Below are 18358 nucleotides of genomic sequence, written 5' to 3' on the forward strand. Positions count from 1 at the left end.
TTGATAAGTTGTTCAAACTTTCTGGGACTAACCAAATCTACTATCTAAATTTTGCATATAATACTCAAATCTTGAAAAATAAGGCTAGAAGTTCTTTACAAGTATAAGAAATTATCATTAATTCTAGTGTGTGCTGTTTAGGATTTTGGTAGTAAATCCCTGCAGGGAAACTTCTTCAGATAACATTGACAACCTCCTTGGAAGGTCATGACAGGATTCAGAAATTAGACCAGAAGGACCTGTCATGAGGAAAAAGTAAAATCATTGTACACACTTTAATAAATTTAGCTCAACCAAATTTTTTGAGCTGCTACAAGAAAGTGAAGGTGAAAGTTGCTCAGTCGTGTCTGACTGCAACCCCATGGATATACAGTCCTTGGAGTTCTCCAGGCCAGAATACTGGAGTGGGTAGTCATTCCCTTCTCCAGGGGATCTTCCCAACCCAGGGATTGAACCCAGGTCTCCTGCATTGCAGGTGGATTCTTTACCAGCTGAGCCACCCCAAGAATCGTACACTAAATCACACAAATAATTTCAATTCCTGCCTCCTTTCACTATAGACTATTTTTCTATAGGACTCTATGCTAAAATTTAGATTCTATCTGTAATCGACTTGCATCTCATTGTCCTTCAAATGAGATTTCAGCAGAAATACAATTGATATATTTCAGCTTTAAAAAAGATATTGTGTATCAGTCACTTAGCTATGAATTTCATAAGACAATTTAGAGGATTCCTGTTATCTACAATTTGCCATCTATAATATATATAATTGATTTGGGCAAACTCTTCAGGATCTACAGGTCCTCCTGGTCTAATTTCTGAATCCTGCCATGACCTTCTAAGGAGCTTGTCAGTGGCTCAGACAGTAAAGAATCTGCCTGCAATGCAGGAGACCTGGGTTCTGTCCTTGGGTTGGGAAGATCCCCTGGAGGAGGGCATGGCAACCCATTCTAGTATTCTTGCCTGGAGAATGCCCATGGACAGAAGAGCCTGGTGGGCTACAGTCCACAGGGTCGCAAAGGGTCAGACATGACTGAGTGACTTAGCACAGCACAGCACCTCCACCTTGCATTTAAGTCTTTTGCAAAGTAATTACCAACATGTTCAGCCTTACTAAATGATTTTTCTCTAAAACTCGATTGAGTTCAGATGAAATAGAACAACTGATGTCATTTCCTGATATCAAAAAGAGAAAGGCAGTTTAGCAAAGGCTCTGGAGTCAGTCTACTTAGGTTCAAATTTAGACTTTTATTACTATGAAACCTTAAGCAAGTTATTTAATCTCTTCAAGCCTCAATTTCTTCATCTGTAAAATGGAAAAATAATAGTCACTGAATTGCCTCAAAGGACTTTCATGAAGATTCAACTAAATGAAGTAAAATTCATAGGGCTTAGAATGATGTTTAGAGGGTGGTCAGCACTTAACACATGCTAGCAATGATTATGACATCCAGGCCTTTGTTTGACTCACCATCTCCAACACATTTTTCTCAATAAGTCTCTTTATAGCATAAAGCGAAGTGGAACTAAAGAGCCTCTTGATGAAGGTGAAAGAGGAGAGTGAAAAACCTGGCTTAAACTCAACATTCAAAAAACTAAGATCCATGGCAGCTGGTCCCATCATTTCATGGTAAATAGATGGGGAAACAATGGAAACCGTGGCACACTTTATTTTCTTGTGACATACTGTGCATAGTTAATGTTAAATAAATGGCTTTATCATAGTTGTGACAATAATAAATGATGATGAAGTCAACAAAATGTTAGGAGCCATTAATCTGGTTCCTGGGGTGCTCACACTTAAACATGTTGAAACAGTTTCCTGCATCTCATCTCCATAGATTCAAATCAGTTAAATGGGATGAGCTCATGAATTTGCATCTCTATCAAGCTCATTGGTTATGCTGATGCTGCTGTTCTGCCCTTTCTCTCTTTACATGAAACCTTGAAGAGTAAATAGACTTTCCCTCAGTTCCACAGCAAGCTATTGTCAGGACCTTGACAACAATACAGGTTTCCTGACTGCATGTCCACAGCTCCTTTTGCTATAACCCACTTCTCAATTCTAATTCTGGACTTGAGAACCTGAGTCCAGTAAGCAAACTTTAAATTATAATCCTTACCTTACAAAATTCACTGTTACAAATAAGATAAATATGAAAACTACAGTGTGAAACTGAAAATATTTGATTTCTCCACATCCAATTACGATGCCAAAGAAAGTGTATATTAAATGTTGGAATATACATGAAAACATTATTAGAAACCTAGGATAAATGGAAAGGAAATCACACTTTAAGGGATGTGCTTTTTTAATAAATAGTTTCCTTTTCACATTAAAGCATCTAACACATATCTACCATTCTTGTCTTAGTAGAGGTCTTTGCCTCCATCACCACTACTGTCAACATTTAAAAACTATTTTGTTGGAATCAGAAACAGACTCACAGATATAGAGAACAAACTAGTGGTTACCAGTGGGGAAAAAGAACAGCAAGATAGGAGTAGGGGATTAAGAGATAAAAACTACTATGTATAAAATAAATAAGCAACAAAGATATATAGCACAGGAAAATATAGCCATTGTTTTATAATAACTTTAAATGGAGTAAAAACTATAAAAATATTGTCACTGCATTGTATTATGTTGAGATTAATAAATATTATAAATAAACTATACCTAAATAAAAATTAATGAATTTCATTGAAAAGTATTTTGCTGGAACTAAAATACATCATTTCATATTCCCATCACCCTCATCACACCAATATCCGTGGGCTGCCTCTCTCGCAGCAGAGGAGTAAGATCGAGGCAGAAAAATAAAGATTCCACCCCCCACCAAGTTGGTGATGTGGCGATTTTGCTGAGATGAGTTGGCAGCATATCCATGTCAGACCCATGATTGAAAACCACAGCTGAGGCTACTGCCAGGAGCCCCCTGTCTGGTTAACCCTGACTTTGTAATAACTGACTGGATCCCCTCAACACGCTCTGCACTACTTCTCCTTTTGTGATTTGCATGAAAGTCCTTTATCCAGTATTCTTGTCTGGAGAATCCCATGGACAGAGGAATCTGGCGGGCTACAGATCACAGGGTCACAAAGAGTTGGACATGACTGAGTGACTGAGCAGGTACACTCATGCCCTTATCTTTTTTTTTTTTTCAATTTTTTTAACTTAAGGATAATTTCTTTACAGAATTTTGTGGTTTTCTGTCATACATCAATAAGAATCAGCCATAGGTACATCCATGTCCCCTCCCTCCCAAACCTCCCTTCCATCTCCCTTCCCATCCTACTCTTCTAAATTGTCACAGAGCACCTGTTTGAGTTCCCTGAGTCATACAGCAAATTCCCATTGGTTATCTGTTTTACATATGGTAATGCAAATTTCTATGTTACTCTCTCCATACATCCTACCCTCTCCCTCCTCCCCTTCCCCCGGGTCCATAGGTCTGTTTTCTATGTCTGTTTCTCCATTGCTGCCCTAAAAAGAAACTCATCAGTACCATCTTTTTAGATTCCATAGATATGCATCAGTATATGATATTTATATTTCTCATTCTGACTTACTTCACACTGTATAATAGGCTTATGAGAACTGACTCAAATGCATTCCTTTTTATGGCTGAGTAGCATTCCATTGTATATATGTACCACAGCTTCTTTATCCATTCATCTGTCAGTGGACATCTAGGTTACTTTCATGTTCTGCTGCTGCTATTGCTGCTAAGTCGCTTCAGTCATGTCCGACTCTGTGCGACCTCATAGATGGCAGCCCACCAGGCTCAACCGTCCCCTGGATTCTCTAGGCAAGAACACTGGAGTGGGCTGCCATTTCCTTCTCCAATGCATGAAAGTGAAAAGTGAAAGTGAAATCGCTTAGTCCTGTCTGACTCTTTGAGACCCCATGGACTGCGGCCTACCAGGCTCCTCCATCCATTGGATTTTCCAGGCAAGAGTACTGGAGTGGGTTGCCATTTCCTTCTCTGACTTCCATGTTCTAGCTATTGTAAACAGTGCTGCAATGAACATTGGGGTACATGTGTCTTTTTCAATTTTGGTTTCCTCAGAATATATGCCTAGTAGTGAGATTGCTGGGTCATATGGGCACACTCATGCCCTTATCTTGAAGGTCTCTTCTGTCTGACTTCTCATCTACCAAATTCCTAAAGATGTTGTGAGGCTGACTCTAATCCCATACTCTTCAGGAAAAATATCCTCAGCACACTCAGTGGACATGATACTCCTCTGAGTCCCCACAGTGCCAGTCATCTACAACACTATGGTTCTCAAGCAGAGAAGCACATTAGAACCACTCAAATTGCCTTCCAAAAATCTACATGTCTTGTGACTTCTCTGGCCTTCCAGCGGTTAGGATTTCTCCTTCTAATGCAGAGGGTACGGGTTCGATTCCTGATCTGGGAGCTAAGAACCCACATCTCGGAGCCAAAAAACCAAAACATAAAGCAGAAGCAACGTTGTAACAAATTCAATAAAGACTTTAAAAATGGTCCACATCAAAAAAAAAAAAAAAAACTTAAAAAAAGCAAAAGCAAAAATATACACATCTGGCCCCACCTCCAAAAATTCAGTGCTTAGGGCCTGGGGCTGCTCTGGCTACCTGTGATATCACACCTGGGTCTGGGCCAGGTCTGACTTGTACAGTCAGATCTCAAGTCCTGCCCCTTCTTGAACCCCTCTATTCAGACCTCCCCTGTCAGAGGACTGGGTAACCATCTGTCTGACCCACAAACCAGTCTCCCTATAGGTAAGCCTCAAGATCTACACTGGGAAAGAAGTGTTAGGAAGCCTCATTTTAGCTGCAGATAGAAACCATGTTCTCTGATACAGCATCACTCCAATCAAGCAGACAGTCCAATTCTCTACCTGACTCCTGTTGCTTGATTCAGTTGATTCAGAACTCCTAACAGAAAAGGATATCAGTGGGACCTCAAACCCCACAGCTTAGTTTTATCAAAATTCAGAAATGATGGAATAACTGACTGAGTAGAAGAATTTTTTTAATGTCTCCACAGGACCTTAAGAAATGCCTTACATATAGTAAGATTCTGCTGCTGCTGCTGAGTCGCTTCAGTCATGTCCAACTCTGTGCGACCCCATAGATGGGAGCCCACCAGGCTCCTCCATCCCTGGGATTCTCCAGGCAAGAACACTGGAGTGGGTTGCCATTTCCTTCTCCAATGCATGAAAGTGAAAAGTGAAAGCAAAGCTGCTCAGTCATGTCCAACTCGCAGCAATCCCAGGGACTGCAGCCTACCAGGCTCTTCCGTCCATGACATTTTCCAGGCAAGAGTACTGGAGTGGGTTGCCATTGCCTTCTCCAATAAAGATATAATTATTTATACTTATTCATAGTCTCTTAAATAAACACATCCATCATTTAACAATGAGTGTCTTCTGAGAAGGGACTTATTTTCAAAGCCCCAAACCTAGGATACAATGTCCAGGCCATAGGAGATACCAGAGAAGGCGATGGCAACCCACTCCAGTACACTTGCCTAGAAAATCTCATGGACGGAAGAGCCTGGTAGGCTGCAGTCCACGGGGTTGCGAAGAGTTGGACACGACTGAGCAACTTCACTTTCACTTTTCACTTTCATGCATTGGAGAAGGAAATGGCAACCCACTCCAGCATTCTTGCCTGGAGAATCCCAGGGACAGGGAGCCTGGTGGGCTGCCATCTATGGAGTCTTACAGAGTCGGACACGACTGAAGCGACTTAGCAGCAGCAGCATAGGAGATAATCAGAAAGGCCTGGTTGAATACATATAAGAATAAACAATTCAATGAACAGAATGAGTAATTTATAATGATGCTGACAGATAGCATGACTGAGCTCAGAAAACTGTCCAAAATTCAGAGGAAAAGGATATGTTCTTTCAGCTAGTTATTTCTAAGCTTCTGGTTTTTAAAAACCAGTAAAGTGTCATTCACATATATACAAGACTAAAATAAGCTACAGAGGCCATTTTTTTAAAAGTTGCAAAGTAATTTTTTTTTAAAGTGCCATCTTCCATGACTGGAATTTCATGAGAGAAATGACATTTTAAACGTCTAAAATGTATGAAGGACATAATTCCAGAACAAAAAAAAATAGTCCCTTATATTAAAGCAACAAATCTTCATGGGAAAACTCAGGATAATGGCTTATTTTTCTCATTTCAACACTGGCTTTCATCCAGTGTGAGAATTTATACACTAGACTATGACTTGGTATGAAATAGTTCTGAGACAATTCTGTAATTTAGCACAGCTGCTCAGAGAACGGCTAATGCATTTGTATGAGAAGACAGGCAAATGGCTTTTACTCTGTCCACAGGTATTCTTATTACACCAGAGGTAAAGCTAGATTAGGGTTTGCTGGTATTGCACCTTTCTGCTACTTTTCTTTTCCCAGCTCTTTCCATACTATGATACTGTCATTCAGATATGTTATGTAGCAAACAAAGGAATAAAGTAGTTTTTAAACTTCTCACAATTCAATTTTTATCAAAGAGTTATAAGAAGTACTATGATCTCTGAGCTACTGATATTACATTATTCATAATAGGAATATCAATTCATAATAGGAATGTCAATAATTACTGGTAACTTAAGTTCTTTTCAAATATGACTGGCAGTATAATTAAAAATTAAAAGATAGAAAAGTTATAAAAAGAAATTTTATTATTTTTGTGAAGGCATTTAAGCACTAAACTTCTATGAGACCTATACCAAGTACAAAATATAAGACTTACTTAGTAATTATCAACTTGATCCTCGGTTTAAAGCTTAAGGAATCTAAATTTAGTCCTACAGTGGCTAAAGCAACTGTACCTGACATTCCCCAAAATTCCACTGAGGAGAAAAAAAAAGAATAAAATTAGTTGTGTTCAAATCTGTACATGGAGCTACTTCTCTTGAGTGATGAATTGGGAAACTTAAAACAGTCAGTTATTGCATTTCTTAAAAAGTTGCTTAAAAGGATTGGCCTAATCCTTAGATTGGGGATTGACAAACTTTCTCAGTGAAGGATCATATGGTAAATATTTAGTATTTGCAGGTCACATGGTCCTAGTTGCAACTATTCACCTCAGCTATTCTAGTGCATAAGCAGCCACAGGTAATACGTAATAAATGAGCACCCAATAAATAATGGACATTGAAATTTTAACTGCAAATAATTTTTGCATGCTGCAAAATATTTTTATTTGTTTTTTTTTAAATGTAAAAACCATTCTTAGCTCGTAGGCAATGCAAAAATAATAGGCATATCTGGCTATAGTTTGCCAACCCCTGCCATAGATCATCCTTGAGGACAGAGCTAATGAAAAATAAGTTTAACAGCCTCTACCCAGCACCTCAAGGACTCTGTACTGCATGTCCTCGGGGTTATGGCTCAAGCTCAGTGCTTTCTTGGTGACTGCAGGTCCTCAAGCCTATTGTTTTTTGCATGATATAGGCTCCCCTATGTAATTCCCTGGGCTCTAAACAAATGTGTCAATGCAGTCTGAGACAGGAAAACCAACTATGAAGAATGGTTGAACACCACCAATACCAATAGTCCTGAAGGTTACAGAGCCTTCAAACAGTACATTATAAATGTCAGACTGAAGGAAGGAAAAGTACATGCAAGGTCAGAGTAGAAACCCTTTCAACAGGGCAGAGCTGGTTCCTCTGGGAATGTCACCTCGCCTTTCTCCATTAGTGTCCCTGTATCTGTAGAATGAGTGTAAAAGAATAATGCCTGACAGAGTTGTGAGAATAAAATCAGATTACATGAAACATGCTTGGCATACTTTTAAACAAGGAATAAATGGTCATCATTATTACTGTATTATTATTTTTAATGTTCACTTTACTGTTTATTAATTTGAAGAGGATTATATTATTCTTTTGATTTATCTAAGGTAAGAGAAACCCAAGTAAGATGGTAGGTGTTACAAGAGGGCATCAGAGGGCAGACACACTGAAATCATACTCACAGAAAACTAGTCAATCTAATCACACTAGGACCACAGCCTTGTCTAACTCAATGAAACTAAGCCATGCCTGTGGGGCAACCCAAGACGGGCGGGTCATGATGGACAGGTCTGACAGAATGTGGTCCATTGGAGAAGGGAATGGCAAGCCACTTCAGTATTCTTGCCTTGAGAACCCCATGAACAGTATGAAAAGGCAAAATGATAGGATACCAAAAAAGGAACTCCCCAGGTCATTAGGTGCCCAATATGCTACTGGAGATCAGTGGAGAAATCACTCCAGAAAGAATGAAGGGATGGAGCCAAAGCAAAAACAATACCCAGCTGTGGATGTGACTGATGATAGAAGCAAGATCCGATGCTGTAAAGAGCAATATTGCATAGGAACCTGGAATGTCAGGTCCATGAATCAAGGCAAATTGGAAGTGGTCAAACAAGAGATGGCAAGGGTGAACGTCGACATTCTAGGAATCAGCGAACTAAAATGGACTGGAATGGGTGAATTTAACTCAGATGACCATTATATCTACTACTGCGGGCAGGAATCCCTCAGAAGAAATGGAGTAGCCATCATGGTCAACAAAAGAATCCAAAATGCAGTACTTGGATGCAATCTCAAAAATGACAGAATGATCTCTGTTCATCTCCAAGGCAAACCATTCAGTATCACAGTTATCCAAGTCTATGCCCCAACCAGTAATGCTGAAGAAGCTGAAGTTGAACGGTTTTATGAAGACCTATAAGACCTTTTAGAACTAACACCTAAAAAAGATGTCCTTTTCATTATAGGGGACTGGAATGCAAAAGTAGGAAGTCAAGAAACACCTGGAGTAACAGGCAAATTTGGCCTTGGAATGCGGAATGAAGCAGGGCAAAGACTAATAGAGTTTTGCCAAGAAAATGCACTGGTCATAGCAAACACCCTCTTCCAACAACACAAGAGAAGACTCTACACATGGACATCACCAGATGGTCAACACCGAAATCAGATTGATTATATTCTTTGCAGCCAAAGATGGAGAAGCTCTATACAGTCAACAAAAACAAGACCAGGAGCTGACTGTGGCTCAGATCATGAACTCCTTATTGCCAAATTCAGACTTAAATTGAAGAAAGTAGGGAAGACCGCTAGACCATTCAGATATGACCTAAATCAAATCCCTTATGATTATATAGTGGAAGTGAAAAATAGATTTAAGGGCCTAGATCTGATAGATAGAGTGCCTGATGAACTATGGAATGAGGTTCGTGACACTGTACAGGAGACAGGAATCAAGACCATCCCCATGGAAAAGAAATGCAAAAAAGCAAAGTGGCTGTCTGGGGAGGCCTTACAAATAGCCATGAAAAGAAGAGAAGCGAAAAGCAAAGGAGAAAAGGAAAGATATAAGCATCTGAATGCAGAGTTCCAAAGAATAGCAAGAAGAGATAAGAAAGCCTTCTTCAGAGATCAATGCAAAGAAATAGAGGAAAACAACAGAATGGGAAAGACTAGAGATCTCTTCAAGAAAATGAGAGATACCAAGGGAACATTTCATGCAAAGATGGGCTCGATAAAGGACAGAAATGGTATGGACCTAACAGAAGCAGAAGATATTAAGAAGAGGTGGCAACAATACATGGAAGAACTGTACAAAAAAGATCTTCACGACCCACATAATCATGATGATGTGATCACTAATCTAGAGCCAGACATCTTAGAAGTGAAGTCAAGTGGGCCTTAGAAAGCATCACTACGAACAAAGCTAGTGGAGGTGACAGAATTCCAGTTGAGCTGTTTCAAATCCTGAAAGATGATGCTCTGAAAGTGCTGCATTCAATATGCCAGCAAATTTGGAAAACTCAGCAGTGGCCACAGGACTGGAAAAGGTCAGTTTAATTCCAATTCCAAAGAAAGGAAACGCAAAAGAACGCTCAAACTACCGCACAATTGCACTCATCTTACATGCTAGTAAAGTAATGCTCAAAATTCTCCAAGCCAGGCTTCAGCAATACGTGAACCGTGAACTCCCTGATGTTCAAGCTGGTCTTAGAAAAGGCAGAGGAACCAGAGATCAGATTGCCAACATCTGCTGGATCATAGAAAAAGCAAGAGAGTTCCAGAAAAACATCTATTTCTGCTTTATTGACTATGCCAAAGCCTTTGACTGTGTGGATCACAATAAACTGTGGAAAAATTCTGAAAGAGATGGGAATACCAGACCACCTGACCTGCCTCTTGAGAAATCTGTATGCAGGTCAGGAAGCAACAGTTAGAACTGGACATGGAACAACAGACTGGTTCCAAATAGGGAAAGGAGTACATCAAGTCTGTATATTGTCATCTTGCTTATTTAACTTATTTGCAGAGTACATCATGAGAAACACTTGGCTGGAAGAAACACAAGCTGGAATCAAGATTGCTGGGAGAAATATCAATAACCTCAGATATGCAGATGACACCACCCTTATGGCAGAAAGTGAAGAGGTGCTAAAAAGCCTCTTGATGAAAGTGAAAGAGGAGAGCGAAACAGTTGGCTTAAAACTCAACATTCAGAAAACGAAGATCATGGCATCTGGTCCCATCACTTCATGGCAAATAGATGGGGAAACAGTGTCAGACTTTATCTTTTTGGGCTCCAAAATCACTGCACATGGTGGCTGCAGCCATGAAATTAAAAGATGCTTACTCCTTGGAAGAAAAGTTATGACCAACCTAGATAGTATATTCAAAAGTAGAGACATTACTTTGCCAACTAAGGTCCGTCTAGTCAAGGCTATGGTTTTTCCAGTGGTCATGTATGGATCTGAGAGTTGGACTGTGAAGAAGGCTGAGCGCAGAGGAATTGGTGCTTTTGAACTGTGGTGTTGGAGAAGATTCTTGAGAGTCCCTAGGATTGCAAGGAGTTCCAACCAGTCCATTCTGAAGGAGATCAACTCTGGATTTCTTTGGAAGGAATGATGCTAGCTGAACTCCAGTACTTTGGCCACCTCATGCGAAGAGTTGACTCATTGGAAAAGACTCTGATGCTGGAAGGGATTGGGAGCAGGAGGAGAAGGTTCCTATAACTCAAACTACAGGATTTTAAAACTTATAGGTTTTTTAAATAACAGTCACTACTTGAGGAAACATCTACTACAAGGAAACCACTAAGTAACTTCATTTTTAAACTGATATTATTTAGTATAATCCCAATATAACAAGAACATATAGTGTAAATGCATATATTAATACATCTATGTACATACGTATTTTTTGAAAACTAACAAAATGTATCTTTGGTAAATTTATGGGTGATTTCTTCTTTGACTTTTCAGATTTTTTCCACAATTCTACATGGAATGTGTATTAGTTTTAAAATTAGAAAAACAAAGTCTTTTGAAAATTACAAATGTTACTACTTTAAATGGTATTTTTAAATGTACAAGCAGGCACAGAACATGTAATAAAGTAATTTTCATCAGCATAAACCCAAGTTGTTAAAAATAGAGTTGCAAAGTTTTTCTCATTCAGTTGTAAGAAACCATCACAGGAAATTGATGCCACAGGAAAGTGGCTCTCTCTCTCAGACTCTCTCTTTTTCTCTCTGGTTTAGAAAAAGTGAAGGTCCTCCTAATAGGAGAATCAAAGGGATTTTGTTTCCTAAAAACAACAGGATTCAGGAATGGATGTTTCCCAACAAGAAAATGTTAGGGTCATGACCGAAGTCCTTTGACACTTATAGCCTAGACCAATGACATAAAAAAAGAGTGAGAACAATCAGCCTTGGCACAGGTAAGAAAGGAATGCATTGTTTTAAAACAATAAAACTGACTAAAAGCTGTTTCCATTCATCAGAAATTCTGACCAATGCCACTTGATAAAATATTCCTTCTGCTATAACAGACCCCTCTCACCACTGCTCTTGCTGTAGCTCTGGCCTAGACTTACGCACAGTCCATAATCTTATATGAATTATACGATGACTCTCTTAAAGTGCCTTTTATACACTAGGGTTTCCCTGGTAGCTTAGATGGTATAGAATCTGCCTGCAATGCAGGAGACTGAGTTCAATCCCTGGGTAGGGAAGATCCCCTGGAGAAGGGAATGGCAACCCACTCCAGTATTCTCGCCCAGGGAATTCCATGGACAGACCATGGGGTCACAAAGAGTCAGACACAACTGAGTAACTAATACTTGCATTTTGGGGGCTTCCCTCATATCTTAGTCAGTAAAGAATTTGCCTGCAATGCAGGAGACCTGGGTTTGATTCCTGGGTCGGGAAGATCCCCTGGAGAAAGAAATGGCAACCCACTCCAGTACTCTTGCCTGGATAATCCCACAGACACAGGCGCCTGGCAAGATACAGTCCATGGGGTCCCAAGACTAAAATTTTTTTCCATGGGCTGATAAATTAATATTGTTAGCCATACTACCTGTCAACCAACAATGTTCCAAAGTGTCTTGTCTATGTGGCAATGTCTGTGCAATTTCCTATTTTATTTTATGAAAAAAGAACAAATGTGCTGACACAGGTGATTTCTAAAACCCCAAGTACTGTGGATTTAATGAGACAAAAATGGAAATTACTAAGTGTGCTCAAAGAGATGAGGTTCAAACCTCAATCAGACACTCCCTGGATTCAAGCCAGTTAACAATGTGTTCGTTAATGAAGAAAAAAAATAAAATTAGATAATAAGACAGAAATGTCACGTTACAGAATGTGTAAATAAAAATTTTATCTATGTCTAGCTTTCTGGCAGTGTAACTTCTCCTTAGAACTATCTACTCCTGACTTTTGTTATCAGGATCTGATTAAGTATAAGAGGAGAGAATGGCCAGAAAATTGTTTTTAATTCCTGAAGCAGAAGAAAGTGTTATGGATGAGGGAATGGGTATTCATTTCCTAGGGCTGTTACCAAAGTGTCTTCAACAAGAATGTATTATCTCACAGCCTGGAGGCTAGGGGTCCAAGATCAAGGCTTTGTAGCAGATTCCTTCTGAGAGCAAGGGAAGGAGCAGACCTCTCAATCACTTGACCGAGAGCACCTATGTGAATTAAGAGGAAAGGGGAAAGGAATCACCATTTATTAGCTGCCCTACCTTGAGCCTAGTGGCATGCTGGTAAATGTTTATCAGCAGCAATCTGAGTGGTTAAAGATTGTGTCTGCCAATTTCCATGGTCCCACTATGGCCTATTTCAAGCTACACCCACGTTATGTCACTTGAATAAAGTGCTGGAAAGAGATGTGGACAGTCAGCTCTTGTGAGCCAGTCAAAGTTATCTTCAGGACGCCAGCATGAGTGAGTCACATGACACATGCTACCTCACTAACACCTGGCACACCCCTCTAAATTAGGCTGTATTATATCACGTTTATAGATGAGGAACTAACTGAAGTTTAAAGAGGTTAAGTAATATTCCAAAGTTACCAAGCTAATAAATTGTAAAGCTCAGGTTTGAAGTGAACTCTTCCTAACTTTCAAGCTCTTTAAGGACTAATAGTTTATTCAACCAACATGTGTTTAATTATTATTGGGCCTATGGCAAGCATTGGGCTTGACTCGGGGAACATAGAAAAGATAATAAATATAAAGATGGATAAGAGACAGCTCTATCTCAAGGAACTTACGGTCCAAGGGGGAAAAAAAGGAAATATTAACTTTTTTCCTTCGGGCACTTAAGGCATTTGTAACAGGGACATAAGGGAGGGGAAAAATGAAGACAGCAAGGAAATGAGTCTTCCGTGAAAGTTTTTCTGTAATTTTACTGATTTGGGGTGGTGAGCAACAATAGGTAGCACTTTATCATAGAGAAAGCAGGACTGTTTGGTAACTGGAGGTGAAAAGAGGAGTAATTAACCTCTCGATACTTGAGGCCTTTCATGGATGGAATTGCTCCACTGTGTGAGCTAAGAGGAGAAGCAGAATTTGGCTAGGTTTTTGCCATAGTTTCTTTGGCTTTGGGGGACTGGTTATCTCACTCAATGGGGTAAAAACTTTAGTTCCCAAGCTCACTGGATTAAACTAGAAGATTACTGTTTGAAGGTCTCCCAGCATTAGGCACTCTGATTCCTGTGATTATTCCTCTGTCCTGCTTTTCTTCCAGAAGTAGATATACCTGATTTCTCCAACTCCTTTCCTGCCTCCTAGCCTCAGGTAAGGGCCGCCATTTCTACGGTCCCCTTAATCTGGTACCCACTGAATGGGTACTGCTGAACTGGAAAAGATCTCAGGAGCTTCTCTCCTAGCTTTCTCATTTTAGAGATGGGTTGCTAAGGGTCAGAGCAGAAATCGGCTCAGCTCTGTTTCCTCTTCCAGGGGACTTCCAGGGAATAAATGTAAGGTCAAAGGGTAGAGTTAAAAAAGAATAAGAGAGTAACCACATAGAGGAGGAATGCAAGAGAAGGAACATGGAGTTGAAGTTTAGGGGATGTTAAGACAGTCCAGGAAAGAGCTAGAGGTGGCAGAAAATAGTATGACAAGACACACAAAGGAGCCACATTAAAAAAAAAAAAAAAAGCTGTTGGGAGGAAGCTGGATTCAAGAACAAGGCAAAATTAAAACATAAAATACACATCAAGGATGGAATTTTTGTATCTGTTTCTGTCTTACCAATGTAGAAAGTCATGTACACCATTGAGATGCAAAAAATTATATTGGTCAGTGTATTGCTGAACAGGTCAGTCAATATAAACTGAATGATCCTTGCACACCAATATCCACATGCTATGCTCCCCAAAACATCCAAGGTGAGGCCCATGATTACATGTAACTCTAGAAAAAGGAAATAAGAAAGGTGAAATAATCTTTTTTTCTTCTATTAATGGCATTTGGCCAATGCCCGTTGGTTTGCTCTTGAGATTTTGAGAGATGGAAGTTTCCCATGAAAGCCTGGCAAAAGAGGCATTCTGAGGATACATTTCCCCCACAGTCTGCAGCTTGAGGTTTGCTTATCTGGGGACAGCAGACTCAAATGCTCTCAGGAGTTAGGCAAAGAGCATAAATGTGAGTTGGTGATGGACAGGGAAGCTTGGTGTGATGCAGTCAGTGGGGTCGCAAAGAGGTGGACACAACTGAGTGACTGAACTGAACCGATAAATGTGAAAAACTCAGCTGGTGAGTGAATAATGAGCCAAAATATATTTAAATATAGTTTTGTTTTGTTTTTTACAAACTATGTCAGGGCCAAGAACACTATGCTCAGGATCCCCACCAAGCTGCAGCCTATTTGTGACTTCTGCTCATTATCACTTCTAGAACCTGACTCCGCAGTACTACTTTCACCCTCAGACTCAAACTCAGGACCAAGCCACTTCTTTTTTTCTTTTTTAATTGGAAGATAAATGCTTTACAGTGTTGTTTTCTTCTGTTGTAAACAATGTGAGAATCAATTCTTAACATTCACTCACTGAGATCCAGATTGGTCTAGGAAAGAGATTAATCTGAGCTAGATGACACAACTGTATGTGTGTATGCACGTGCATGTTGAGAGATAGAAAATCATTTCTTTAACTACTTTCCCCTCTCATCTAAGAAAACACACAGTGGCAATTATTTTCTTGTTACCTGATATACTATTTTAATTGGTCCATAAGTAAAGAATAGGGGAAGTAGCAAAGTTAAGACATCTTGAATATATTTTAATTTTGGTATGAATTAAAATGGACTACATAAGAATGATTTTAGAAAATACACAGATGGGACTTCCCTAGTGATCCAGCAGTTAAAACTCCACCTTACAATGCAGGGGGCATGGGTTCAATTCCCAGTCAGGGAACTGAGGTCCCACACGCCATGGAGGGTAGCCAAAAATTTAAAAATAAAAAAAAAAAGAAAAGAAATAGAAAAAAACAGTGCTCTTACCTCTAAAGTTGGACATCTGAAGTATGCCTCTCTGAAAAATTGCAAAAAAAATGGATGTGAAGCCACAGACGACCATTGATTCTCCTCTAATGATATCAGTATACATCTTAGAAATGCCTGGAAATGGAAATATAAAACATAATTTAGTACAGTGCATGAAAATGAAATACAAAAATAGAAGAGAAGGAATATGCTAGAAAAAAAAAAAGAAGGCAGTCATTACTGTGATGGATCTATAAGATAATCCCAATCACCATTTTTTAACTTCTCCACTGTGCCTTTTGTATCTCCAATGGCAAAGGCACATGGTGATGGCACATCTTGAAATGTCCATTGCCTCAAAGCACGCTAGAACTTCAAAATGAGACAAAGCACTTCTCAGGTCACTACATTTAGCTTGAATAAATATCAATCATTAGACTCCAAAAGAACCACATTTTAGAAATAAGTATAAAATATGACCTAGCAATTCTGCTCCTAGACATATACCCAAAAAAGCTAAAAATGTATGTCCACACAAAAATTTGTACATGGACAGTCATAGCAGCATTTTCATAACAGGAAAAAAGTGGGAACAACACAAGGTCAATCAGCTGCTAAACAGATAAATATAGGTGATCTATCCCTATAATGGAACATTACTCAGCCACAAAATGGAAGGGAGTACTGACTGATATATGTTACAACATAGATGAACCTTTAAAAAATTACAAAGTTAAAGAAGCCAGACACAGAAATCACATATTGTATGGTTTGATCTATATGAAATGTCCAGAATATGCAGAGTCATAGACAGAAAATAGAATACTGGTTGCCAGGAACTTGGGGGATGAGGGAATGAGAATGAATGACTGCTAACAGGCATGAGATTTCTTTTGAGGTTAAAGAAAACGTTCTAAAATTAAGTAATGACGATGCTTGCATAACTGTAAGTCTACTAAAGACCACTGAATTTTATAATTTAAAAGGGTGAATTTTATGATGTGTGGGTTACGTATCAATAGGGCTGGTATTTAAAAACTAAATATAAAATTTTATTAACATTTACCAACAGTTTAATAGAAAATATAATCAAATTAACTGCCTACTGTTATACAACTTGTAAGAAGGATGACAGTGATTGGTGCCTGCCCATCTAGTATCTATCCTCTGTTCTTGGTAACAAGACTGGTTTTACTCAGGGTGGCAATGTGCTCAGCTAAATGACAACTGTTCCCCAACTCCTGGGCTTCTAAGAGTGGCCACTGAGATATAACTGGAAGTCACTGAGTGGAACTTTTGGGAAACTCCTTGGAGGGAGAGGTGACTTGGCTGAAAGGAACATCTTTCCACCCCTTGTTCTTCTGTTTCCTGCCTGAAATATGGAATGATAGCTGGAACTTTAGCAGTCAGCTTGTAATACTGATGATGGATGCCATACACAAAGGGGAGGAGCAGATAAATAAACCCCACAATAGACAGCAACCATTTTTGCTTTAAATACTATCTTTTAAAAAGAGTAAAAATAAGAAAAAGTCATATTTTCCCATCAGTTTAAAATTATGGTGCTTTCCATTCTTTTTTGCAGATGAAATTTTCCATCTGGTTCCATTTTCTTTCAGCCTAAAGGGCTTCTTTAACATTTTTGTAGTACAGGTCTGTTAGTGATAAATTCTTTCAGCCTTTATATTTAAGTCTTTATTTCTCCTTTACTTTTAAAAGATATTTTCACTGAGGATTTTAAGCTGGCAGTATTTTTCTTTCAGGATTTTAAAAGTGTTACATACCATCTTTTGGCTTGCAATGTTTCTGAAGAGAAGTTGGTTATTATTATTAGTTTTGTGTCTCTGTATATAATGTGTCTTTTTCCCTCTGGTTACCTTTGAAAGCTTCTCTTTACACTGGTGTTTAGGAGTTTGATTTTTATGTATCATGGTATAGTTTTCAATTGTATTTCTTGGGCTTGGAGTTTGCTGAGCTTTCTGAGTCTGTGGCTTTATAGTTCTCATCAAATTTAAAAATTTTTCCTCCATTATTTCTCAAATAGTTTTTGTTGCTTTCTTTTCTCTCCTCTCTTTTAGGAACCTGTGCCTTAACATAGGCATGGAAGTTGCCCCACAGCTCACTAACGTTCTGCTTATTCTTTCAGCCTTCTTCTGTCTCTGCTTCATCTTATACATGCTAAATCGCCTCAGTCATGTCTGACTCTTTGTGACCCTATGGACTGTAGCCTGCCAGGCTCCTCTGTCCATGGGATTCTCCAGGTAAGAATAGTGGAGTAAGTTGCCATACACTCTTCCAGGAGAATCTTCTTGACCCAAGGATTGAACCTGCATTTCTTCTGTATCCTGCATTGGTAGGGAGGTTCTTTACCACTAGTGCCACCTGCGAAGCCCATCTTGGATAGTTTTTATTACTATTTCTTTAAGTTCACTAAATGGAAACCCACTCCAGCATGGAAAATCCATACTGCCTGGAAAATCACATGGACAGAGGAGCCTGGCAGGCTACAGTCCATGGGGTCATAAAGAGTTGGACATGACTGAGCTTTGAACTTTAAGTTCAC

General features: G+C 39.2%; 1 protein-coding gene across 1 annotated transcript in view; it reads right to left on the bottom strand.

Moving 5' to 3' along the window:
- Positions 1-18358, bottom strand: part of SLC9C2 (solute carrier family 9 member C2 (putative)) — a 95213-nt gene that overhangs the window by 57008 nt on the left and 19847 nt on the right. The window contains exons 5-8 of the mRNA XM_052653577.1: positions 15814-15930; positions 14563-14724; positions 6765-6864; positions 2127-2270 (exon numbers count right to left, since the gene is read on the bottom strand). Coding sequence (XP_052509537.1) covers positions 2127-2270; positions 6765-6864; positions 14563-14724; positions 15814-15930 — 523 coding nt within the window. The remainder of the gene's footprint in view (positions 1-2126; positions 2271-6764; positions 6865-14562; positions 14725-15813; positions 15931-18358) is intronic.

The sequence above is a fragment of the Budorcas taxicolor genome, chromosome 16, assembly GCF_023091745.1.
Source record: "Budorcas taxicolor isolate Tak-1 chromosome 16, Takin1.1, whole genome shotgun sequence".
Classification (NCBI taxonomy): domain Eukaryota; kingdom Metazoa; phylum Chordata; class Mammalia; order Artiodactyla; family Bovidae; genus Budorcas; species Budorcas taxicolor.